The sequence below is a fragment of the Trichomycterus rosablanca genome, chromosome 2 (genome assembly GCF_030014385.1).
Source record: "Trichomycterus rosablanca isolate fTriRos1 chromosome 2, fTriRos1.hap1, whole genome shotgun sequence".
Taxonomy (NCBI): domain Eukaryota; kingdom Metazoa; phylum Chordata; class Actinopteri; order Siluriformes; family Trichomycteridae; genus Trichomycterus; species Trichomycterus rosablanca.
In genome coordinates this window covers 34378246-34404642 of record NC_085989.1, presented here as the reverse complement: position 1 = coordinate 34404642, position 26397 = coordinate 34378246, and the positions used below count along the sequence as shown (strand labels likewise).

At 38.0% G+C, this 26397-nt stretch overlaps 1 protein-coding gene across 1 annotated transcript; it reads right to left on the bottom strand.

The window, feature by feature from the left end:
* Positions 1-1662: 1662 nt before the first annotated feature.
* Positions 1663-25520, bottom strand: LOC134301461 (T-cell differentiation antigen CD6-like). The gene is made up of 11 exons (XM_062986157.1): positions 25442-25520; positions 21502-21780; positions 18268-18582; positions 16968-17282; positions 9571-9627; positions 8554-8682; positions 6185-6301; positions 5981-6091; positions 4592-4666; positions 3807-3932; positions 1663-1926 (listed from the first exon to the last, which is right to left on the bottom strand). Exons 1-11 carry the CDS (start codon positions 25518-25520, stop codon positions 1796-1798), a joined length of 1734 nt encoding a protein of 577 aa, XP_062842227.1. The 3' UTR covers positions 1663-1795.
* Positions 25521-26397: the final 877 nt, after the last annotated feature.

Genomic DNA, 26397 nt, shown 5'->3' with positions numbered 1-26397 from the left:
TGGTCTCATATTATGTCTACAAGCCGAATACCAAGGATTTCTGAGATGACCATTCAAGACAAATTAAATGTAACATCGATCTCATGAGCAAGTAAAATCTTTAAACATTTGTTTAATTTAGCATAAAAATCCTGTGTGATCATCTCTCCAGACATTCCTGAACAATAAATAAGATAAATGTTTAGTCAAACACTCTCTGGTAAAACAGAAGAATAATGGCTTGATTGTGAAAGATTAAATGTGCTAGGATAAAACACTGAATTGTTTCTTTAGAGAAAATCTCTAGGGGGTATGTAGGGGTAATGTTACTCTGTGTGTGGTTCTTTACTAAAATTTGGAGTCTGTTTCCTGTATAGGCCAGCTAATGTAGTTTTTAACCTCTGGGTGGCATTATAGGCCATTATAGACCGTTAAACAGACCATTATGAATTCTTGTTTTCTGTATTCTACTTTTTGCTTCTGTTGTACTGTTGTAGAACACTATACAAGAAGACATTAACCCAGTTGTAAAAACTTGAAAAAATAGAATGTTGTTTTTAATAAATATGTGTAAATTAAAATGATGAATAAGAAATCAAATATACATACTTATATAAATGAATATTTCTGTAATGAGGCAACATGGTAGTTTAGTTCTGTGTTCCCCAACATTAAAAAAAGAATTCAGTAGGTGGTCTGTCTGATCTTAATTGCCTCTTCGTGGGAATGATTGTAAATTGGTGAGTGTGGAATACCAAAAATGGTTTAATACATTTCCTAAATGCATGGGAATTACCAGATCAAGCATTGAAATATATTTCATATATTATAAAATTGAGTTGCTCCGGTGGCACAGATTGGCTAAGTCTAAAGAGGGGAAGGCTGAGGCGATGGATTGGCTTTCTGTCTTGGGTGTGTAACTTCCTTGTGATTTCAGGAAAGCTGGACCCACCACAGCCCTGACCAGGATAAAGCAGTGGTAAAACATGAAAATGAAATAAAATATCCTAAAAAAGTGTGTTATGCCCTGTGATGAACTGGCACAGTGTTTACAACCTGTGCCCTGTGTTGCCTAGACAACACCATCCCGACCCACCACAACAGTAAGAAGGATGACATTAAATGATAGATAATAAAATATACAACAGTATATTTAAAATGCATCCCACATACAAAAAAGAGGATGTCTGAGAATGGGTCCTCAATTTCTTCAAATATATACACGGAAAAATTTATATAATAAATAAACATTTATTTAAACAAAAAAACTAACAAAAAATTACAGCCTATTTAAACTACTGAATGATGTTTCATATAATCTACATAAGTAAAGTTTCTGATGTGTAAAAGACGCACAGTTGTAACATATCCCAGCACAACATGGAATAAGCATTAGGAATAGATGAGCTCATCAGGTGGAACAGAGTATTTACAGCAAGAGGAACAAATCTGTTACTTAAAAAAGGGAGCCTCGTTAAATCATGGTTATTAAAAACACATTATATTTGAGTCCTAATTGCAAGTATAAACACCCAGATGTTCTTCAAGCTAGCCAGCAATATTTTAACTATACAAGCTTGACTGCAGATTATTCTAATGTTAAAATAATACTGTTACCCAATAAATTGCCACACACAGTTTCTTTATTTGAGTTAGTAATTTTTTATTACATATGTTGTACTATGAAGGTTTAAACACATTAATAAAACAGAAGTAAAAAATGAGTTTAAAAAGTGTATCAGCATCTTCTCAGGTTGTCAGTTATTTACTAACTAATTCAGGATTGAATATAAAAAAGGAAAGCTGTAGATCTGGGTCACATCATTGGTGTCTGTGTCAAGTGAGCAACGTCATCATAGTCGTCATTGTCAAAATTGTAAGACTCCGTTTCAGCAGTCACAGGAGAGTAAATAGGATCTTCTCCATCACTCGATTCCATATTCATCCCTGTACAAAACAGCACAATTATGTTGGTTTTGCAGAACAGCACACACTCTCATGCACACACTCTCTAAGCACTGGCAGCTAATCAAACTTTCATATGTTTTTAAAAGATAGAAGAAAATCAGAGTACCCCAAAGAAAACCACACAAACATTAGAACAACATGCAAACTCCTGACAGACAGTGATCTGAGGCAACAATAAAACCCAGGTCCACAGGGCCCACACTGCTGTGTGGCACCGTGATAGTGCCAATCATGTCCCAATTATGAGAAAATAAAATACAAAATGAATTTAGGGCCCGAATACTTTTTAAGGTTAATCTACCGTGAAATGTCTGCCATTTGCTGGTTACAAACTTGTGTTAAGGTTGGACATTAAACTATTTTTAGACATTTATATAAAGGCCACATCCTCCCAAGCAGTAAGAATCTGGTTAGTGAAACTACACTGTACAAACGCTACATCATTTCTACTTTATATAAACTGTGTATCTATCATATGATTCCTGTTTTTACTATAAGCTAATGTTATTATTTGTATCAGAGGTTATTGTTGGGGTTTGGGAATGCTCATTTTTTTACAGTTTGACAGTTCATAGTAACACCCTTCTTTGGAATAGCAAGGAATACCTGTACCAATTAGATTCAGGAAATTGTCTTTGCCCTTGAGAGTTGGAACTGGGCAAGAAAAAATACAGTGAAATTTTATGTATAATATTATGGAATGACATTTAGCAGGATATATTTTGTTGCACCTGTCTTGTCTTCTACTTTTTTGGCACACAGAGTTGTGCAAAATTGAAACACCAAAATCTACCAGCTTTGTTTTATAACAATAACCAATTTTAGCAATGTCATATACGTAATTATTTGACAAGTACTGTGTGTAGGCACCTGACCGTGAGCTTGTTTTTCATGTGGCTCGCCTGACCATGCTCATTTCAAAAGCACAGGCAAAAATATTATGGTTTTTGTCTACAATGGGTCAGGCAATGATCTTGGACAAGAATGTCTGAGTCGTAATGAATGTTCCAATTTAACCTAAAGGCTAAGAGGTCAGGCTCTGTGCAAACAACCAAACTTCTTTTAAACCAAACTCATCAAACCATGGCTTTATGGACCTTGTTTTTTTTTCTCCCACTTTAGCACATCCAATTTCTGCCCGTCAATCATCCTCTCACTAATGCTGGTCCCTGCTCCTGATTGGGGAGGACGAGGCTGCTCTACGCCCCCTCCGACACATGCACAGTAATCGAACATCTTATCACCTACACTTGACGAGTGCAGTGCAGTACAGCGCTGTGTACAGGGAGCCACATCCTCTACTGCACTCCTTTCCCATCTCCGTGCAGGTGCCACCAACCAGCCAGCAGAGGTCATAATTGCACTAGTCTGAGAGAGAGTCCCCATCCGGCTTAAGCCCGCCCCTATCTGAACAACAGACCAATTGTTGTTCATGTGGCTGCTCAGCCTCAGCCGGCAGGCAGAGCCAGATTCAATGCGATGTATTTAAGATCTCAGCTCTGGTGAACACTGTGTTTTTACTGCTGCGCCACCTGAGCGGCTTATGGATCTTGTTTTGTTCACAAGTGATACTCGATAGGGCAATTCCCAATTGTTTCCACAGAGCATGTAATTTAATTTCATATCATTGATTTTATTCACACTTTATTAGTTTGTCTAAAACAGCTAAACTCAGAAATTAGGAGGGATATTTACATACCCATATAATGTACCAGAGATATGGTACACAGTGATTATGTTTGAAAACAGTATTCCAGACACACTGTTTACTAAGTGCAATTAGTGAAATATCAATGCATTAGTCTTTCACAAGCATTAAAACATTTAGATTTTAATCAGTTTCATCAGGCAGCTCATACCTCCACATTGCAGGTCACTTCTATCCTCTCCGGTATTTGTGTAATCATTCAGGAGACCTGCAACATTTTGGCCTGTATTTTCATAAATTTCCCCAGAAGAAGTGCTGGATGACTCAAATGAATCCACTAAAGTATGAAAAGAAAACAGACCATTCCCATTGTAAGAGAAAGCTAATTTGAATACATGCAGAATTATGAAAACCTAATTAACATAAATAATTTATGAGAATAAGTACTTAAAATCACATACCACTAGAAGTTGCAGCAGGACCCAAGAATGCACCATGTTGAAAGTAACATGGATTTTGTGCAACACATGTTCATTTATCTCCCCATAGAATTACTACATTGTTTACACCCACTAAACCACACCTAGACTTACATTTAATTTAGGTACAAAACTCTTTTTCCTTTGACATATCCAAAATTAATTTTTTTTTAGTTTAACAAACTATATCAAACTATACATCCAATAAATAAAAACACATACATCATTTGTCTTCCACAAAATCTCCTTTGTTTAACATGTATAACTAATGCATTCAAATACAACTTCAATTTAAATAGCCCTACATAATAAAACTTTTACATGTGGCTTCACTCCTAATAAGTTATTGAAATAAATTGTTAGAAAGGTATTTAAGGTAGTTAAGGTATTTTAGTCATTAATACATACATTACCTTGTTCTACAGATTTTCCCCAATCTGCACAGTTAATATTCCTATAACTGTCTGCTAAAAGGTCATTACTGCACATTTATTAAAAACGTTTACTCTAGACTCACCCTCCTCAGTCAGAATCTGCAGGCGTGTTTCATTCCTAGGTGACGTTTGTCTATCAGGCATGTATCGCATAGAATCTGCAATTAATTCAGTGTTTAAGAAATGTTTAAGAGCTTCAACATTCATTTCACAGAAGGTAATGATATGTAAGTGCCTTGATTATAGATTATGCATACATTTTTATTCTATCTTTTTTTTTTCCACAAAGCCAACAGATATATTATGAAACTGACAAATACTGTAACAATAAAACAATTTTGAAACAAAAATATGAGTTAGCTTGGCTGCAATTATTCTGTCCTTAGTGAAAGCAGCAAAACAATTAACAAATAAAAATCTTGTTTTAATAATAACAGTGATCATACTGATCAATCAGGCCTGCTCATTTGGTGCTATACTGCTTTTAAAGTTCAGTAAGATATGTCAGACTTATACCGTTAAACATTTATAAAACTGAGTTTTCACAGCACTAGCTACTTGATCCACTGTTGTGTGATAACTCATAAAAAGAGATAAAAAGAGGAGTATATGCAAGGCAGCAATTTAAAAGGAGCAGAGCAGCCCACGAGCAGTGTAGATTTAACTTTGGAGCTCCTTTTAAAAGGGTGTGGTCATGCCACCTCATGAATCAGCTTATCTGCTGAGTTTCTTGAAAAAAACATTAAAAAAAAGTCAAAACAAAGATATAAAACAGCGTGCAGGTGCCAGGACACAGACACTACTGTATACAGTGCAAAACCAATAAGCCAAAGGCCAACAAGAACAGTATTTAAAGGATTTTTCTGGTGCTGTGCATTACTGCTGATGCCACAGAGAGAGTATAATTAAAAAGACTACCACAGATGGTCATCTGTGCCTCCATGCCCCCTGCCGGCCATAAGTGGCAGGGCTGATGGACATAATTCTGTTATCCAAGCCTAATGGCGATCTCCACTGCAGCTGGGCTGGGTACAGACTGTGCCCTTGTGTGATGTCTATAAAGACAGTCAAGTCTAACCCTAACCCTATTCAGGAATGTCAGTGGCCTGCACAAAGCCCTGACTACAATCTCACTGAACACTACTGGAAAGTTGATTGTAAGATGTGTGCTTGTCCATCGTTAGTGCCTGACCTATTGACTAAGATTGAAACTGACGCAGGCACTAACCTGTGTTTTATTGTGATTATTTTTTCATTGTCCATATGCAGTTTTAAAGATGTTGCTTCTGAGGGTATCATTCCATTACGTTATGCATTTCATTTTGTCCAGCTATGCTGATATATATGACCAGATGGATAAGAAGACAAGAAAGACATTCTGTGTGATGAGCTTCCCTATCTGGGATATTTTTTATTCATTTAGATGATGGATGTTTTACGTTAATAAGGATTGTATCATTATATTAACTCACTGCGGAAGGTGGAGAGGGGAAAGGGTCCACTTTGGGAGCACTCACTTGGTTCATAGTCTGTGTCACTCTCAACACTACTCTGAGTCCACATTGGTGGTGGCATAATCTGGGCTATATATAAAAAAGAGGGCACACATTTAGAAAATGCATTCTTTTGGGAAAGCAAATAAATTCAACAGTATTTATTTCAGAAGTTATACTGACTGTTGTGGTTGTTCTCACTGTTGGTTAGTTTAACAAGGTGCACTGAATCTCTGTATGTGTTATCTTCCACCTGTGGGGTGTTTTGGAGATTGGTAAATTGCTGCTCAACTGTGTGACCTGTGGGAGATAATAACAGTATTTTTGTTTAAAAGAAGCAGTGCATTCATTAATTTACTTATTTTACTTATAAGTGATACGATTTACTAAAACCTAAGGGCAATTTACAGCAGCCAATTGAGCTTCTGTATGTTTTTGGGAGGTGGGAGAAACTGTAACAGATGCAAAGAACATGAAGGCTATGACATCTGATACAGACCAATAGAAGATGGCACCAGGATGCACTGTAGGACAATCCACTTTACAGTGTACAGAAGTTGAAGGACCTAATGTCTTGGTACCACATACCACAGGATGTCTTCTGAAGCCCATGTCTTAGTGGGCCAGAGGGTTTTCAGAGTATATTTATGGACAACTCTAGGGAGATTCTTCTCCCATTTTAAAATTACTGAGGCCACTGTGGTCCTGGGTACACTAAAAGCCTTAGATATTGTTTTATGCACTTGCCCTGATCTATACCTTGCCACAATTCGATTGTAAAAATTCACAGTGTTCGTAAGACTTCATGTCTTGGCTTTTGAATGTCAATTGTGAGCTCTTGGAGACACTAGTTTGTGCCTTTCTAAACTACACTATATGGCCAAAAGTACCATAAGCTTGTTGGACATCCAGTTTTAAAAACAAATGGTATTAAAATAGAGTGACCTTTAACAGCCACTCAACTGAGAAACAGCTGTGAGAATTTGTGTCTGTTCAGTCAAAAGAGCGTTTGTATGGCTGGTCACTGACGTTGGTCAAGAAAGCCTCAACTGATGTTCCAGTTCATTCCAAAACTGTGGGGCTAAGGTCAGGCCTCTGTGCAGGCCACTGGAGTTTCTTAAAACCAAGTCTTTCTTTATTTCTTTATATACCTTGCTTTGTGCACTGTTGTTATTACACCTGTTAGCAATTGTTATGGCTTAAACACATGAATTCCAAAACTCAAAGGAATGTACCAATATCTTTGTCTATACAAAGTATGTCCAATCAATTCAAGTTGCACAAAATGTGTACATGTGTATAGGTGTGTATTTGTTTCTTACAAAATAACTGATTGACTGATATTGGTTCATTTTTAGGTTCATAAGTCACAAACACATTTCAGTTTCTATAAAGACAGAAAAGCTGTATTTGCTATTTTTAATGTCAGTGACCCTATTTTAAAGGGCTCACAGTCTTTATAACCCCACCACAACCCCACTTCCTCCTCCATGACGTTTTTATTCACATGTATTACATTACACAGGATGTAAGTTTTTCTTTTATATGAAGATTAAAAGTATTAACATAACACACACATTGCAGATTAATAAACTTAATAAAAGATAAATTCACATTTTACATTAGGAGAGATTGTTTGAGAGGCACATAGGCAATGTGTATGTAAACCAATCAGACATAACATTATGACCACCTTCCTAATATTGTTTTGGTCCCCCTTTTGATGCCAGCCCTGCAACTGTGATGCACTGTGTATTCTGACACCTTTCTATTAGATTTAGCATTAACTTCTTCAGCAATTTAAGCTACAGTAGCTCGTTTGTTGGATCAGACCACACGGGCCAGCCTTCGCTCCATACGTGCATCAAAAAGTCTTGGCCGCCCATGACCACTTCTGATAGATACTGACCACTGCAGACCGGTAACACCCCACAAGAGCTGCTTTGGAGATGCTCTGACCCAGTCGTCCAGCCATCACAATTTAGCTCTTGTCAAACTCACTCTAATCCTTACGCTTGCCAATTGTTCCTGCTTCTAACACATCAACTCTGAGGATAAAATGTTCACTTGCTGCCTAATATATCCCACCTACTAACAGGTGCTGTGATGAAGAGATAATCATTCACTTCACCTGTCAGTGGTCATAATGTTATGCCTCATCGGTGTATGTGACTAGTAGAAAGGCTGATAGACGAATGCCTTCAAAAACCATCTGTGTTATTTGGATTTAACCTAAAAACAAACCAGTAAAATTCCTTTATAATCTAGATGGCCAAACTTTGATACATTTTTTTTGAACCTTTTAACCTGTGTATCATATAAATTCAATGTTGTTACTAATAATCATTTATAATGATTATTATTCTAACAATATTTTTACATGTACCACATTTTTCACAACTAAAAATGATCAGTTATGATAACAAACATTATAGTACACACTTTTCAATCCTCTGAGTGTTAGTCATTAAAGTAGACAATATTGTCACTAAACCAGCTGCTTTATCTGGCTGTGTAAGCAGTAATGGCAGACTGCATATATTCAAACCTACCTTTTCTTTTTTTTGCAGAGCAGCACAGGATGATATTCACAACAATTGCAATCAAAAGAGCGCCGGAGAGTAAAATACAGGCCAGTAATTCCAGAGACATGAACTCATGTACTGTTGGAGTCATTTGTGCTTAGAAAGGAAAATATGTAAATACAGAGATGTTAAAACTATCATCAAAAATATTATAACTTTATTTTTGCATCTGCAAATACAATGTCAAGTCATTTGTATAGGTTTCTATTTTGTTATAGATAAATAATCTCTGCCCTATGGCTATGTTCTCATGGTGGTTGTCCAATCAAGTGACAGGATAATACAGGAGCTCTAAAAACAGTGGCAGGTCATGGGATGCCAACTCATTTTTGAGCTCCTCTGACAATACCTTCTGGAGGCAGTCATAATCGCCTCTAAATTCCACCCACTCTCTGCTTCTAGAGTACAGAACTTAATAGTGTAGTCAGCAAAGGAGCAATTGCCCTGCAGAATATGAAGGAGCCGCAAAGCTGACTGTTTTTCACTTTCTGTGCAGTCGAGGGGGGCTTCCCACCCCAGGGCATAAGGGATTAAAAATGATGTCAACCACATTTTCTGGGCTTTGCAGTGACCAGATCTCAGTACAGTTAAACACTGTGGTAGATGTTAGACAGACACATTAGAATACTCTATTCATATTCATCATACATCTTGATAAGGGCCAGTGATAGCTCAGTGGTTAAGGTACTGAACTAGTAAACAGAAGGTTGCCGGTTCAAGCCCCGCCACCACCAAGTTGCCACTGTTGGGTCCCTGAGCAAGGCCCTTAACCCTCAATTGCTCATTGTGTAAGTCGCTTTGGATAAAAGCGTCTGCTAAATGCTGAAAATGTAAATGAATGACATTATGACATAAATGCACACCATATCATTATGTTATATTACTAAAGACAGCAGCCACCTGATTTATCTATCCTTACATTATTATAGATGGCAATCTGCTTCTATAAAAAAAAATCCTAAAAGCAGACAGAAGAAAACTTACTAGTTTCCATGGCTGGACTTGGGTTTGGACTGGTAGACAAAGGCAGTCCAAGAGAGCCTGCAAGCAGAAAAAAATATATGGTCCAGTTAATCCTGACATTATTTTTCTGTTTGTGTTCAGTGTTGCATGATCCTAAACAATGTTAGTAAATATAGACATTATTTAATTAATTATACCAATATTGGAGTATGACAAAATGACACATTTAAATAAATAACTTAAGTGTCACAAATCCAGCCTTTGTGTGCTCCCAGACATTTCATCACATGTTTTGAAATGTTTGTTTTCATAGTCAAGCCAACGCCCCGTCATCAGGATTGGTCTCTTGCTGATTATTCACAGTTGCACCTCATCCCAAGTAGATTGCCCATGGCATTATGTATGTATGTATGTATGTATGTATGTATGTATGTATGTATGTATGTATGTATGTATGTATGTGTATGTATGTATGTATGTATGTATGTATGTATGTATGTATGTATGTATGTATGTATGTACAGTGTATCACAAAAGTGAGTACACCCCTCACATTTCTGCAGATATTTAAGTATATCTTTTCATGGGACAACACTGACAAAATGACACTTTGACACAATGAAAAGTAGTCTGTGTGCAGCTTATATAACAGTGTAAATTTATTCTTCCCTCAAAATAACTCAATATACAGCCATTAATGTCTAAACCACCGGCAACAAAAGTGAGTACACCCCTTAGTGAAAGTTCCTGAAGTGTCAATATTTTGTGTGGCCACCATTATTTCCCAGAACTGCCTTAACTCTCCTGGGCATGGAGTTTACCAGAGCTTCACAGGTTGCCACTGGAATGCTTTTCCACTCCTCCACTCACGGAGCTGGCGGATATTCGAGACTTTGCGCTCCTCCACCTTCCGCTTGAGGATGGCCCAAAGATGTTCTATTGGGTTTAGGTCTGGAGACATGCTTGGCCAGTCCATCACCTTTACCCTCAGCCTCTTCAATAAAGCAGTGGTCGTCTTAGAGGTGTGTTTGGGGTCATTATCATGCTGGAACACTGCCCTGCGACCCAGTTTCCGGAGGGAGGGGATCATGCTCTGCTTCAGTATTTCACAGTACATATTGGAGTTCACGTGTCCCTCAACGAAATGTAACTCCCCAACACCTGCTGCACTCATGCAGCCCCAGACCATGGCATTCCCAGCACCATGCTTGACTGTAGGCATGACACACTTATCTTTGTACTCCTCACCTGATTGCCGCCACACATGCTTGAGACCATCTGAACCAAACAAATTAATCTTGGTCTCATCAGACCATAGGACATGGTTCCAGTAATCCATGTCCTTTGTTGACATGTCTTCAGCAAACTGTTTGCGGGCTTTCTTGTGTAGAGACTTCAGAAGAGGCTTCGTTCTGGGGTGACAGCCATGCAGACCAATTTGATGTAGTGTGCGGCGTATGGTCTGAGCACTGACAGGCTGACCCCCCACCTTTTCAATCTCTGCAGCAATGCTGACAGCACTCCTGCGCCTATCTTTCAAAGACAACAGTTGGATGTGACGCTGAGCACGTGCACTCAGCTTCTTTGGACGACCAACACGAGGTCTGTTCTGAGTGGACCCTGCTCTTTTAAAACGCTGGATGATCTTGGCCACTGTGCTGCAGCTCAGTTTCAGGGTGTTGGCAATCTTCTTGTAGCCTTGGCCATCTTCATGTAGCGCAACAATTCGTCTTTTAAGATCCTCAGAGAGTTCTTTGCCATGAGGTGCCATGTTGAAACTTTCAGTGACCAGCATGAGAGAGTGTGAGAGCTGTACTACTAAATTGAACACACCTGCTCCCTATGCACACCTGAGACCTAGTAACACTAACAAATCACATGACATTTTGGAGGGAAAATGACAAGCAGTGCTCAATTTGGAAATTTAGGGGTGTAGTCTCTTAGGGGTGTACTCACTTTTGTTGCCGGTGGTTTAGACATTAATGGCTGTATATTGAGTTATTTTGAGGGAAGAATAAATTTACACTGTTATATAAGCTGCACACAGACTACTTTTCATTGTGTCAAAGTGTCATTTTGTCAGTGTTGTCCCATGAAAAGATATACTTAAATATCTGCAGAAATGTGAGGGGTGTACTCACTTTTGTGATACACTGTATGTATGTAATGTATGTATGTATGTATGTATGTATATAATGTATGTATGTATGTATGTATGTATGTATGTTCTTTCGTTGTGGCTAAATGCCTAAACATATACTCTCCTAAATGAAAAGTTCTTTCACTAAATTTAACTTGTCAACAAAAAGGCACTTTAAATGTACATTTACATTTTCGGCATTCAGCAGACACTCTCATCCAGAGTGACTTCAAGTAGACAACAGTCCAAGAACACAAATCTGTTTAAACCTTGTTTTTAGTAAGTACATGTTAGTTCTCAGCCTAAATGCTTTGTGAAAAGGTGGGTTTTTAATCATCGTTTGAAGACGTTGAGAGATGTTGATGTTGAGATGTTGGGACAGACAGAGGAAGTTCATTCCACCACTTGGGTGCTAGTACAGAAAAGAGCCTTGATGCGTGTCTTCTCCAAGTTCTGGGTGAAGGATCAAGATGAACAAGACTAGGGGCTCAGAGGTTGCTTGGTACAGAGCGGGGTGTAATGAGTTCTTTAAGGTAGTTTGGAGCTGGTCCATTTTTGACTTTGGAGGTGAGCAACATTGTTTTAAACTGAACGTGTGCAGTTACAGGAAGCAAGTGAAGAGAATGCAGCAGTGGGGTGATGTGGCAGCGATTGATAACTGTAACAATTGGGCTAAGATGTGACAAGAGGGGGCAGACACACATGCAGAGATGTTTAACAAAACGTTTATTAACTAAAGACAAGATAAGGTTACACAAACAAGACAAGAGGTTCACAAGACAAGACACACTAAATCTAAATGCTAATGCTAATCACTAAGCTAATGCTAATCTAAACACACAAGAAACCTGACTAAACTATACTGGACCCTAAGCTAAACTAACACCAAACATGAACAAGACTTAAACACTTAACTTGACTTCTGAGCATGAACAAACAAGAGCATGAGCTAACTAACAAGAACATAGCAAACCAAACCAAAGTAGTCTCCAGTGAACGAGCCACTTGCCTCCTTAAATGCCCTGAGCATTTTCCCTAAACAAGGTGCAGCTGTGAAACATTAACAGGAGACCAATCACAAAAGGGCCGTTGGCTTGAGACTGAGAGCAAACACACACTCATCTAAAGGCCTCAGCGTAGTTCATGCGGAGACGCCATTCGCCAATGTGACGTATCTGCGGAGAAAGCGAACAACCACGGACGTCGCGCAGAGGCTTCGCTCGCCTTGACGACGACACTCCCAACAACGCCTGTGATTGGTTGGTAAAAAAAAAAAGAGGCATGCCATGAAAACGAACATGGATGATTTTGAGGAGCGTCTCAACTGTGATCATCGGCTGTGTCCGAAATCGCATACTTCTATACTGAACAGTACGGAGGAGCGTGTAGTGTGTAGTATTCATTTAACAGTATGTGCAAAAGTACCCGGTTAATATACTGCTTGGGCAGCAATTTTTGTGTATGCAAACACAGCACACTTACACACTTATGTGTACTGAAAGAGCTTACTTCTGTACCGGCCGAGCAGTGCGCACTGCCTCTAATTTAGTACAAACTGTTTAAGTATGCCATTTCAGACACAGCCATCATTTTTCGGTAGTCATGGAACTTAACATCATAAATGTCACAGCGTCACCTGCAGCTGTGGAGCACACGCAAAAGGCATAACGAAACCGCTGGAAGTATGCCAGCTCATAATCTCTCTAAAGCATGTTCGGCTTCGTGCAACACTCGCAAACTTAGTTTCGCAGGAAGTAAGCACTTAAGCTGACTTGTACTCACTTACTTACTAACAGTGATAGCTCAGTGGTTAAGGTACTGGACTAGTAAACAGAAGGTTGCCGGTTCAAGTCCCACCACCACCAAGTTGCCACTGTTGGGTCCCTGGGCAAGGCCCTTAACCCTCAATTGCTCATCGTGTTCCGCTCATTGTGTAAGTCGCTTTGGATAAAAAGCGTCTGCTAAATGCTGAAAATGTAAAACAGTCTTATTCATTTCTTTTTCATTTAAAAAGAAAAAAAACACTTTGGTTCTAACAGGTTTTAGCAGATTTGTGTTCTTGGACTGTTGTTTACTTAGACTAGAGTAATGAAATGTTTACTATGGAAGCAATTCTGTAAGTCGCTCTAGATAAGAGCGTCTGCTAAATGCAGAAAATGTAAATGTAAATGGAAGTATGCAGAGGTCTTTACACTCCCAGAGTACAGAGAGGCTGGATTCATGACAATAACCAACCTAATGTACAGTGCCTTGCAAAAGTATTCAGCCCCCTTGAACTTTTCAACCTTTTGCCACATTTCAGGCTTCAAACATAACGATATGAAATTGTAATTTTTTGTGAAGAATCAACAACAAGTGGGACACAATCGTGAAGTAGAACGAAATGTATTGGATATTTTAAACTTTTTTTAGAAATAAAAAACTAAAAAGTGGGGCGTGCAATATTATTCAGCCCCTTTACTTTCAGTGCAGCAAACTCACTCCAGAAGTTCAGTGAGGATCTCTGAATGATCCAATGTTGACCTAAATGACTGATGGTGATAAATAGAATCCACCTGTGTGTAATCAAGTCTCCGTATAAATGCACCTGCTCTGTGACAGTCTCAGAGTTCTGTTTAAAGCGCAGAGAGCATCATGAAGACCAAGGAACACACCAGGCAGGTCCGAGATACTGTTGTGGAGAAGTTTAAAGCCGGATTTGGATACAAAAAGATTTCCCAAGCTTTAAACATCTCAAGGAGCACTGTGCAAGCGATCATATTGAAATGGAAGGAGTATCAGACCACTGCAAATCTACCAAGACCCGGCCGTCCCTCTAAACTTTCAGCTCAAACAAGAAGAAGACTGATCAGAGATGCAGCCAAGAGGCCCATGATCACTCTGAATGAACTGCAGAGATCTACAGCTGAGGTGGGAGACTCTGTCCATAGGACACAATCAGTCGTACACTGCACAAATCTGGCCTTTATGGAAGAGTGGCAAGAAGAAAGCCATTTCTCAAAGATATCTATAAAAAGTCACCTGGGAGACACACCAAACATGTGGAAGAAGGTGCTCTGGTCAGATGAAACCAAAATCGAACTTTTTGGCCACAATGCAAAACGTTATGTTTGGCGTAAAAGCAACACAGCTCATCACCCTGAACACACCATCCCCACTGTCAAACATGGTGGTGGCAGCATCATGGTTTGGGCCTGCTTTTCTTCAGCAGGGACAGGGAAGATGGTTAAAATTGATGGGAAGATGGATGGAGCCAAATACAGGACCATTCTGGAAGAAAACCTGTTGCAGTCTGCAAAAGACCTGAGACTGGGACGGAGATTTATCTTCCAACAAGACAATGATCCAAAACATAAAGCAAAATCTACAATGGAATGGTTCACAAATAAACGTATCCAGGTGTTAGAATGGCCAAGTCAAAGTCCAGACCTGAATCCCATCGAGAATCTGTGGAAAGAGCTGAAAACTGCTGTTCACAAACGCTCTCCATCCAACCTCACTGAGCTCGAGCTGTTTTGCAAGGAAGAATGGGCAAAAATTTCTGTCTCTCGATGTGCAAAACTGATAGAGACATACCCCAAGCGACTTGCAGCTGTAATCGCAGCAAAAGGTGGCGCTACAAAGTATTAACGCAAGGGGGCTGAATAATATTGCACGCCCCACTTTTCAGTTTTTTATTTCTAAAAAAAGTTTAAAATATCCAATAAATTTCGTTCCACTTCACGATTGTGTCCCACTTGTTGTTGATTCTTCACAAAAAATTACAATTTCATATCGTTATGTTTGAAGCCTGAAATGTGGCAAAAGGTTGAAAAGTTCAAGGGGGCTGAATACTTTTGCAAGGCACTGTATATACAGCACACTGTGCATAGTGTGTGCTTCAACAGCTTCAGCTTGATGACAGACCTGTTTTATGGTTTTTTATTTTTATTTAGTCTGACTATCCAGACAATTTTCTATTTGCATTGTGTTTTATGTTCTGATTTTGACAAAAAAGACAATTTTTCTGTGCACTTTGTAATGGCAACAGTCAAAGTAGCCCATTTTTTTATGGGAACAGAAAAGTAATCAGATGTAGTTAATAATTATAACTTACAAGAAATAAGGAGGCTATGCCATTAGGTTACATGACATTATAGAACTTCGTACAAAATGAATTATTCATCTAATTTGCCATTTGAATATGTTTAACCTAGTAGGTTGCGAATAAACTCTAAAACCCTTCTGACAGGGAGTAAATTCATGAACGTTTTTAAGACAACAAGTGCAGTGGACCTTTGCCTTACGAATTTAATTGGCTCCAAAGTCATTGTTCTTAAGTCAAAATGTTCGTTAGTTAAATCAATTTTTCCTATAAGAAATAATGTAATAATGGAATTAATCTGTGACAGACCTCCCAAACCACCCCCTTACCTAACCTTTCTAATGTCTTAAATGGTCTTTTTTGTTATAAGTAATAAGTTACAAGTATATTTTCCCTTAAATCTTAAATTATTGAATAGACATTCCTGTAATAAACAATAACAAACAATAATACACAGTATTAGTACTGTAGTGTACATAAAAACACCACATTTCAGTACAATATGTCTGCTGTACCATACACCATAATACATTTCCTTCTTTTTTTATAAAATCTATCTACCAGAAACAACAATAACTCTCATATTTCTCTATTATTTCCTTCTTTATTTCAATAGTGTTGTATTTTGTAGGTGTAATTGCACGAAAGAAAGAATACTTTACTCAGCGATTTCCTTCTTCTCTCTCACTAACTGTCCCCTCTGTCTGATACACAGTGACAGCTACTGGCAGGAGTAATTATATTGAATTTAACAAAATACAAAGAAAACACCGGAAAAACATTGTCCGCTGTCGGAATGTTCACTTAGTGTATATATATATATATATATATATATATATACAGTATATATATATATACACAGAGAGAGATAGACAGTTGAAGTGAACTTGTTCATGATGTCACGTGTTTTGCGAATTTCTGTTTGTTTTGTGAATTTCTGTTCGTTTCTGTTTCGTAATCCGAAATTTGTTTGTACGTTAAGTTGAAAATGACCGTTCGTAACCCGAAATGTTCATATGGTAAACCGTTCGTAACTCAAGGCTCTACTGTATTTGTTATTGAAATGATTCAGTCACAGAAAAGAACATTTTCAAAAACCAAAGCAAGATCTCAAACCAAATCTCAAGAGTATGAATGCATACATGACCCTGACAAGTGTATGAGAACTTTTCATTTAAATGTTCCTTGACTTACCGTTACAAATCAGTCCTGCAGCAGCTGTATCCTTGCACAAAATGAATTTGATTCCAGAATATTCTTTACAATCCCACAGGATGTTGTGCTCCTTTCCACACTGAAAATACCAACGTGTTTCATTTGTGTGCATGAATTTTGGCTGAAAGTACTTGAATTGTTTTACACCCCCACAGCCCAACATCTTGCAGGCCATAGTTGCTTCTTCCTTATCCCAGCAGGTATCACACACTGTTCCCCATGATCCATTCCGATGGATTTCCACTCGGCCCGAGCAACGGTCCAGCCCACCAGTGAGTCTTAGATCCTTGTACTCTAAAACATCATTACAAAAAAAAAAAAACACATGGAAATGATTGGACAGTGCAACATTTCCTCTAATTATATTGCATCTGCTGCACTGATTCAGAAATGATATAGTTAGGAATTCAGAGTTACACCGATCAGCCATAACATTAAAACCACCTCCTTGTTTCTACACACATTGTCCATTTTATCAGCTCCACTTACCATATAGGAGCACTTTGTAGCTCTACAATTACTGACTGTAGTCCATCTATTTCTTTGCGTGCTTTGTTAGCCCCATTTTATGCTGTTCTTCAATGGTCAGGACTCTCCCAGAACCACTACAGAGTAGGTATTATTTGGGTGGTGGATCATTCTCAGCGCTGCAGTGACACTGACATGGTGGTGGTATGTTAGTGTGTGTTGTGCTGGTATGAGTGGATCAGACACAGCAATGCTGATGGAGTCTTTAAACACCTCACTGTCACTGCTGGACTGAGAATAGTCCACCAACCAAAAATATCCAGCCAACAGCGCCTCATGGGCAGCGTCCTGTGACCACTGATGAAGGTCTAGAAGATGACCAACTCAAACAGCAGCAGTAGATGAGCGATCACCTCTGACTTTACATCTACAAGGTGGACCAACTAAGTAGGAGTGTCTAATAGAGTGGACAGTGAGTGGACACGGTATTTAAAAACTCCAGCAGTGCTGCTGTGTCTGATCCACTCATACCAGCATAACACACACTAACACACCACCACTATGTCATTGTCACTGCAGTGCTGAGAATGATCCACCACCTAAATAATACCTGCTCTGTGGTGGTCCTGTGGGGGTCCTGACCATTGAAGAACATGGTGAAAGCAGGCTAAAAAAGTATGCAGTGCTCCTATATGGTAAGTGGAGCTGATAAAATGGACAGTGAGTGTAGAAACAAGGAGGTGGTCATAATGTCATGCCTGATCGGTGTATACTGTTTAAGAAGAGTAAAAAACCCTAGACAGAAAAATACCTGAGCACACAACTCCTGCATCCTCTTTGTGTCCACAGTCACTGGCTGGGAGTGCAGGGCATTCCCACAAACTCCTCTCAGTCCCTGTACAGTTGAGCTCATCCATTAGAATGGGGCCCTTCCCATGGCTATAAGGACCTTCCTGTCCCGTAACTGACAGAGCATATCCACAGCCATGCTGTGCACACATCACGTCTGCATCCTGTTTATCCCACTCGTCATCACACACTGTGCCCCACTGTCCAGCATGCCACAGCTCCACCCGCCCAGCACAGTGATGGTAACCTCCTCCAACTAATCGGACCTGGTGGTTACCTGAGGTGACAGACACAGTGTGTTTATCGTAACACATTTAGTAAGCTTACTGGAAAATCTGTCTATATTTAGTACATATAATGGGTGAATATTAGAATTTATACTTTTCTTAAATCTGATTTGTTAGTGTGTGTTGAATGTAACTTTCTAGAATCTTCTGTCAAGTAGTGACCTGTTTTGTTTTTTTTGCATTTGTTGGTGTCTTACAGCAATGAATGCGAATCTCAAAGGTTTTCTCAAACATTATGAATATAATAAGCTTTACTGGAATTAGAAAAGGTTCAGTTCGCACCCAGGTGGCGCAGCGGGATATTCCACTAGCACACCAGCGCCGAGATTCTGAACTCCTCTGTTCGAAACTTGCCGTTGCCACCGGTCGGCTGGGCGGCATCTAGCAGGCATAATTGGCAGTGCCTGCAGCAGACACAGTTCTGCTAGGGCGGGATGACCGGACTATGTGGGTGGGGTCTTCAAACGCTGTGTAAGGACCCTGACTGGCAGATAGAGAGTAGCCTGTGCAAAGTGCATGGGTGAAAAAGGGTTCCGCTAAGGGCTGCACGGAGAAGGAGGAGGCGTGAGCAGCAATGTACCCACTTCGACTGCAATCAGGGATCCCCCAGCAGCGAAAGACAAATTTACTATGCTACATTGGGAGAAAATGGGAGAAAATGCATAATAAAGGGCAGTTGTAGTCAACAGGTTGCCATTGTTGGGCACTTGAGCAAGGCCCTTAATCCTCAGTTGCTTAGACAACATACTGACTGTCACAGTACTGTAGGTCACTTCGGATAAAAGGTGTCTGCTAAATGTTGAAAATGTAAATGTATGTGTGCCTTTAGAATAGAGACATTACCTTGCATTAGGAGAGTTATAGTTTGTTTAAATTTTCAGCATTTAGCAGATGCTTTTATCCAAAGTGACTTACATTATACGGTCTAAGCAGTCTAAGGCCTTGCTCAAGGGCCCGATAGTGACAACCTGGCAGTGGTGGGGTTTGAACCAGCAACCTTCTGCTTACTGGTGCATTACCTTAAAGGCTAGGCTATGACTGCCTTTAAAACAGAAAACACTTACATTTTATCCAAACCAACTTAGTTATCCTTAAATACAATTTAAGCAATTGAGGGTTGAGAGTCTTGCCCAGGGGCCCCACAGTGGCAACTTGGTGGTGGTGCGGCTTGAACCAGCAACCTTCTGATTACTTGTCAAGTACCTTATCCACTAAGCTACCACTGCCCTGTTTACACATGTGGTTGTTGGAAAGAAGCAGTGAATGTAAGATAATGTAAAAGGAGCAGAGTATATTATGTATATAATTTATTTTGCTCACTTAGTTTAATTTCACACTTAATAAAAATAAATACCATCTACTATGGAACAGTGCTGCATGACAGAAGGGAAATTGCAAAATAGAGTAGGGAGCAAACTAGCACAGATATGTGTAGATTGGTGGATAAAAATAGCATTTATATTCATTTAAAATTAATAGTGTGCAAAAACTCAAGGTGTCTGAATACTTTCTGAATCCACTGTATGTCTTACATTTACATTTTCAGCATTTAGCAGACGCCTTTAGCCAATGCAACTTACATTACAGTTTACAGTGTACAGTCTGAGCAATTGAAGGTAAAGGGCCTTGCTCAAGGGCTTAACAGCAGCAACCTGGCAGTGGTGGGGCTTGAACTAGCAAACTTCTGATTACTAGTCCAGCAGCTTAACCACTAGGCTTGCAATGAATTGCTCACAAATCTGCCTCATCTGAGTCTACTGTATCAGTGTGCCTTGAAACATAATAACATGGCATTTTATTGGTATGCGTCGGACTTATACAAATGCATGTAATGCAACATTTTATAGCTTACCACAAGTGATTTCAGACAGCACTGAGCAGTCACTTCTGACAACTGAGGAACAGTTCAACAAAGAGGAGTTGTTGTAAATGCAACCAGTGAGACAAGTTTCTCCGAGTGATGGTGTGCTACTGTTATGGTGAAACACTTCTCCACATCCAAAGCTTTGACATATCTCACTGGACAAACTGGAAATGGACTCACTGGGCAGAACTACAGCTGATTTATTCCTCAGAGATTTGATGTTCCAGACACAGAATTTGCTTAACGGTATTATGTAAAAGGCATCTGGGTGGAAGAATATAATTCATAGATATACATATTAGCATAATATTACATTTTATTTCATTTTACAGGCACTTTATCCTGGTCAGGGCTGTGGTCCGTGTTGCGGAAGGCAGGAATACATACCGGACAGGGCACAAACCAATCCCCCCACACACAGTCCCAATCATGTCTGTGTAGGCGCCCAGCTGGCCAATAGCTGAATATAAACCTAAATCAAATATTCAGTTTCTAAAACACATTTCAAAAATGTTGGGACAAAGGCAATACAAGAATAATAACTGTGTGGACAAATCAAAGACATCTGTTCTGCTCAGGAGTCTATGAGCAAGGATGAGTTGAGCTTAGTCTTTTTGCAAACTGCTACTAAATACTCCAAAAGTAAAAGGATTTCAACATCCACAATGTGTGTGAGAATGTGTGTGTGTGTGTGTGTGCCCTCTGATAAACTGGGATGTTTTCTGCCTTTTGCCCAATAAATCAGAGCTTCGTGACACTGACCAGTATAAAGCAGTGTTTAAACAGACAATATATAAATGAATGAATGAAAACAGTTCTTATGGGCATAAATAGACCACAGGGCAGTGCTAAACTGAACAGAGAAACATATGGGCTACAGTCAGCATTGCTGTATACAAAGTTAATCTGTATGGTTGGTGTAGTTATACAATAATTAATAAATGAATGTATCAGCAAGGTGCAAATAGTGTGTGTGCTTATTTAGCTTAATGTTTTTAAATGATACCCCTGAGAAAACTAGATCAATAAACCAACTGACTCTTACCACACACAACCTCAGACAGAATGCTACAGTTTTTTTCTAAAGTCTGGCTGCAGTTGATCAGTTCTTTGTTGTGGTAGATGCAGTTGGTAAGACAGCTTGCATTGCTGGGTGCACTACTCTTATGTAGCTCGTAGACCTCTCCACACCCCGAAGCCTGACAGATCTGCGCAGCAAGGTTATACAGAGACTGGTCTGTAAAGATGGGCAAGCTAAGATTTTCTTCTGCAGACGCCACAGCCCAGGAACATGGCTCTGAGGCTGTGTGTATGTACAGTTTACCTGAAAGACAAAAATTAAATACAAACAATATATATTAGATACATTTACTGTACCCGTCGTAAGGTTTCCCAAAATAAATTCAAGACCTGGAGTCTTTGTAGGCTGAAATAAAAAGGATTATCTTAAATTATACTACAGACTTTTGGGAAGCAAAATGACTCAATATAAAATTTTACATATAAATTTAAATGTTTATTTATTTTTTAAAGAAGGTTAGGAACACAGAAAGCAGCTAATGTAATGTAACTGAAAACATCTAGAAACAACAACAGCTCAGTAATAAAGTAGTCAGTCACACAAGCTCACAAAATAGGACCATATAGAACATAAAATACTAAAAAAAAATTTGTGATTAATGCTTATTGCCAAGTTTTAAATGCCATTAATATTATGCCACTAAAAACTAATAGGGTAAACACGTATGCTCAGTGCAAGTAAGCCATAATGTCCAACATAACTAAATACCTTTACTAATGCAGTTTTGGGCAGTATTGGCACTTCATGTAGCAAAGCTATTAGTTTAACTACATTTGCCAATAACTACATGGTAGTGCCATTACTTTTTAATTAAGAAGGCATTTTTACAATTAGTAGTAGTATGGTTTTATTAAAGCTACAGTATAACCTTTTTAACATACAATTTCTTAAATTATCTTCAATTTTTAATTAATCAAGTCACCAATCCTATAGTGTGTTTGTCAGAAGAAGACATGGTTCATGGAGCTATAAACCCTGCCATGGTAATTCATTGTATTATAAACGGTTATATTTTGTTCATACAATGGTTGGTAAAAGCAGTTTATAATATTCTCGTATTATTATAATGCAAGCCTAAATCTAAAAAGTTGGAGCAGTATGGAAATGCAAATACAAAAGTGCATTTTGTTTTACATTTACATTATTTCATTGCAGTTTACAATCATGATTACAATCACCTGTTGACATCATCTGTTTAAAACCATCATTGTTTTTTTTACCTCATTACTAGCTCTAAATTGCCCCCTGTCCACTTTTTTTTAAATGTGTTGCAGGCCTGAAATGCAGGAATGAATATACATTAACAAATTAAATGAAGTTGACCAGACAAAACATGAAAAAACACTGCATTTTTTAATTTTAATTTTCATATTGTCCCAACTTTTTATGATTTGGGGTTGTATATAACCTGTTTCCTAATGAGGTCCAAGTATGTTTGCCAAATTGTTGCTTTTTACCACTCTGTGTTATACTTTTATATTAATACATTCATCTTGTAGTAGTTAGCTTGGCAAAATAGTTTTTTTTTTAGCATTTTAGCAGCTGTTATACCTTTTATTATTGTTGTTGTTGTTACATTTTTAGCTTAATGTAACTATTATATGTAATTAGGTACAAGGGGACATTGACAATAAATGTAGCTTGTGGTTCAGGCAACTAAATTTTGTAAAAAAAAAAATAGCTCTAGGCCGCTCAGGTGACACAGCAGTAAAATACGCTAGCACACAGAGCTGGGATGGGTGTGTCAGTTGCAAAGCTCCTCAGTCAGAAATGGAGGTTGTATTGGTAGTGGTGAAGAGTAACGCAACCAGGGTAATTGGATACAACTAGATTAGTGGAGAAAATTGAGGGGGTAAATCTGAGAAAAAGAGGGAAAAAAATAGCTCTGATGTAGCTGAGCTGCTTGTAACTTGTAACTTTGTGAACCAGATTTTTAATAAGCTTTCATGATGCTTTGTGATTGAATAACTTAATTAATTAAGTAGGTGGGGGTTGGTCATGGGTGCTCCACATTTTGGAATGAGATGCTGTGGTTTTCAGTGTCCCCAAACGTTTGACATTAAAAAGGTAATGGTCTTAAGAGCAGTAGGTTAATCAACATTGCTGAAATTGCATTTTTAAATACTAATATCTTATTCTTTAAACCAATAGTAGAATTGATCAATTCAACAAGCATGTGCCTGCTTTCTGCTGAAAGACTAAAAGGGTTAGAGTGGAAGTAGCACCTGCAACTCCCAAAAGAGTGCAAGATACCACATCCTGTTATACTTACCATTCTTTATGTTAATACAAAACTCTGCACTGCAAACAATAACCTTGTAGCTACAGCTTGCTTAAAGTTATGTTTTACACTCTAAGTCAGTATGAAAAAAGAATAATTCTGAATTCTAAATGTTAAGAAGACCCATAGAAATAAATCTGATCTTAAAGAAATTCTAATAATACTATGTATAGTATGGACATGCTTGCTTTGTGGGGGTACAAAATCAGTTTATAATACTCATATAAATCCAATCTGAAAACCATTTAGGTACAAAAGGAAAAATAATTAACATGTTTTGGGGATTACAGAATTCTGAAATACTGAAAAAGACAGACGTCTTTCTAACTTAAAATGATGCTCAGTTTCTAACACTTACTGTCAGTCATTGACCAGTTAGGTAAGGGACAAGATGTAACCACATCAAACATGTTTTTTACAGTCACTTGGTCACCACAAATGCCTGTTTGGTAAAGGCAGCCCTAATGTGGTCTCACACTGTCCTAAATGTAAATAAATGTAAACCAGACAAATTCTGAAATATGTCAGTAACCCATATTCATATCAAAATGGGTTCGTCATATGATACGTGTTTTTCTTGCATTAACCTATTAAGTAATCAGTATATGTTTTAAACCTTTAAAATGGTAACATTTAATTCCCACATGTCAGGTAATGTTACCATGTCATTAAATACAATTAAAACGTTCTTTAACATTACTGCATTTAGTTAAACATGGGCAATTATTTTACGTCATCGGGTTATTTCATCTGACATTGTAAACTGAGCTATCCTAACAATGGTTCAAATATTATGTTTGTCAGAATTTATTGAAGGCATTTGTTTGTCCCTTTTATCTGTTGTCCCACTTATGGGAAAATGTTATTTTACAGGGGTTTTATTTTCAGTTGAGGCCGCTATATTTCAAATTATATCATAATTTTTATGATTTAGACGTTGTTTTTCAACATACGTGGGTAGTAATATTTTAAATTTAAGAAACTTTTACAAATAAAATAAGATCTTCTTTATGGTCATTTTTCCTTGCAGCCAACATCACCCTACTCAAGCACCGCAGAGTAAGAAAGACTACTACATTTACATAAAGTACTATTACATTTAGTTTTTCTATTATTATAATTTGTATATCATTGTATTATAATTTGTATTAAAATTACAATTATGAATAATACAATTATTTTAATTATTATAAATTCATTAATAAACTTAAAAACAATTTCTTGCAAATAAGAACTCTTTAGGAACAGGTTTTTGTTTAAAAATAAATAAGCGCAACAGTTGAGTGCAGCGTTATGCTTAAGTGTCATAAAAAAATTGGATAAATTCATACAAAACAGAAACCAATTTAGTCCCACATTGTAAAACTATACTTCTACTGACACATATACAGTTAAGGATAGATTATAATCTTCTATAAATGACTACATTTCGTATTCTATACTGTCCTATTAGGAATTACATTGTATAAGACAATGAGACAATAAGCTTTGTAAAAACAGCAACATAAAACAAGCACAAAACTATTTATCTATGTTAAATGATCATTCTTTAAAACCAGGATAAAAAACAGGCATGCTGGTATTTAGCAAACACTATAAAGTGATACTGTGTAAAGAACAAACCTTGACAGAAGGCTACAGCTTGAAGCACTAAGAGGATCTTAAAGGCCTCCATCACTGGAAGAGTCGAACGAAACTTCATGCCTTTATACACAGAACATCATAATTAAGGATGCAGTAAGAGTCTACCCAAATGTCATGTGACGTAACATCAGTGCTTAGCTGCAGGAAATCAGTAGATCAGTACTTCTAGATAAAACGTGCCATCAACAATAGAAATAGATTTACTAAAACATGTTTTACAGTCTGTTTTTCACTGCATCATGACTGAAAAGCATTTTCTACAATAATTTATTTATACTTACATTTTTACTAACTGCTTCATCCTGGTAAAAGTCACAGTCAGACCAACAAAAACTGAGCATGGGGGTAAGCGGTTACAGGGGATACAGTGGATACAGGCCCAGTAAAAGGCATACCGGGCCACTGTGAAGCATCACACCCACCCATTTAATCAAACCTAGAAATAATTTAAAGCAGCCAATGAAACCCCAAATATAAGAGGGTGGGACAAATCAAAGTACCTGGAAAAATCTATGTGGGCATGATGAGAACATAATCTCCTCACAGACATGGATTGATACATGGATTGAACCTAGGCTTCCAGGACCCATGTTGCTGGGTGGCATCTTATGTTCTAACAAAAATGGCTAAAAGTACACTGTGCATTTTACATCAATATACTGTGAAAACATAATATTTAAATAATATTATGTACATAGTTGGAACTGTGAGGATTAAGGCAGGTGAATACAGAACTTGGTGATTACTATGTATTACTACTATGCCCATAAGCAAAACAGTTGCTTTATTTTTCCTTTATCAACTGCTGACTCTATAGGCCTTACAAATTAGTTTACATTTTTAATTAACATTATAGTATTGCAAATTATAATAAAGGAAGATTATTCCTTAGTAAAAATAGTCTTTAGTAAACATTATTTTTATTAACTTTATTT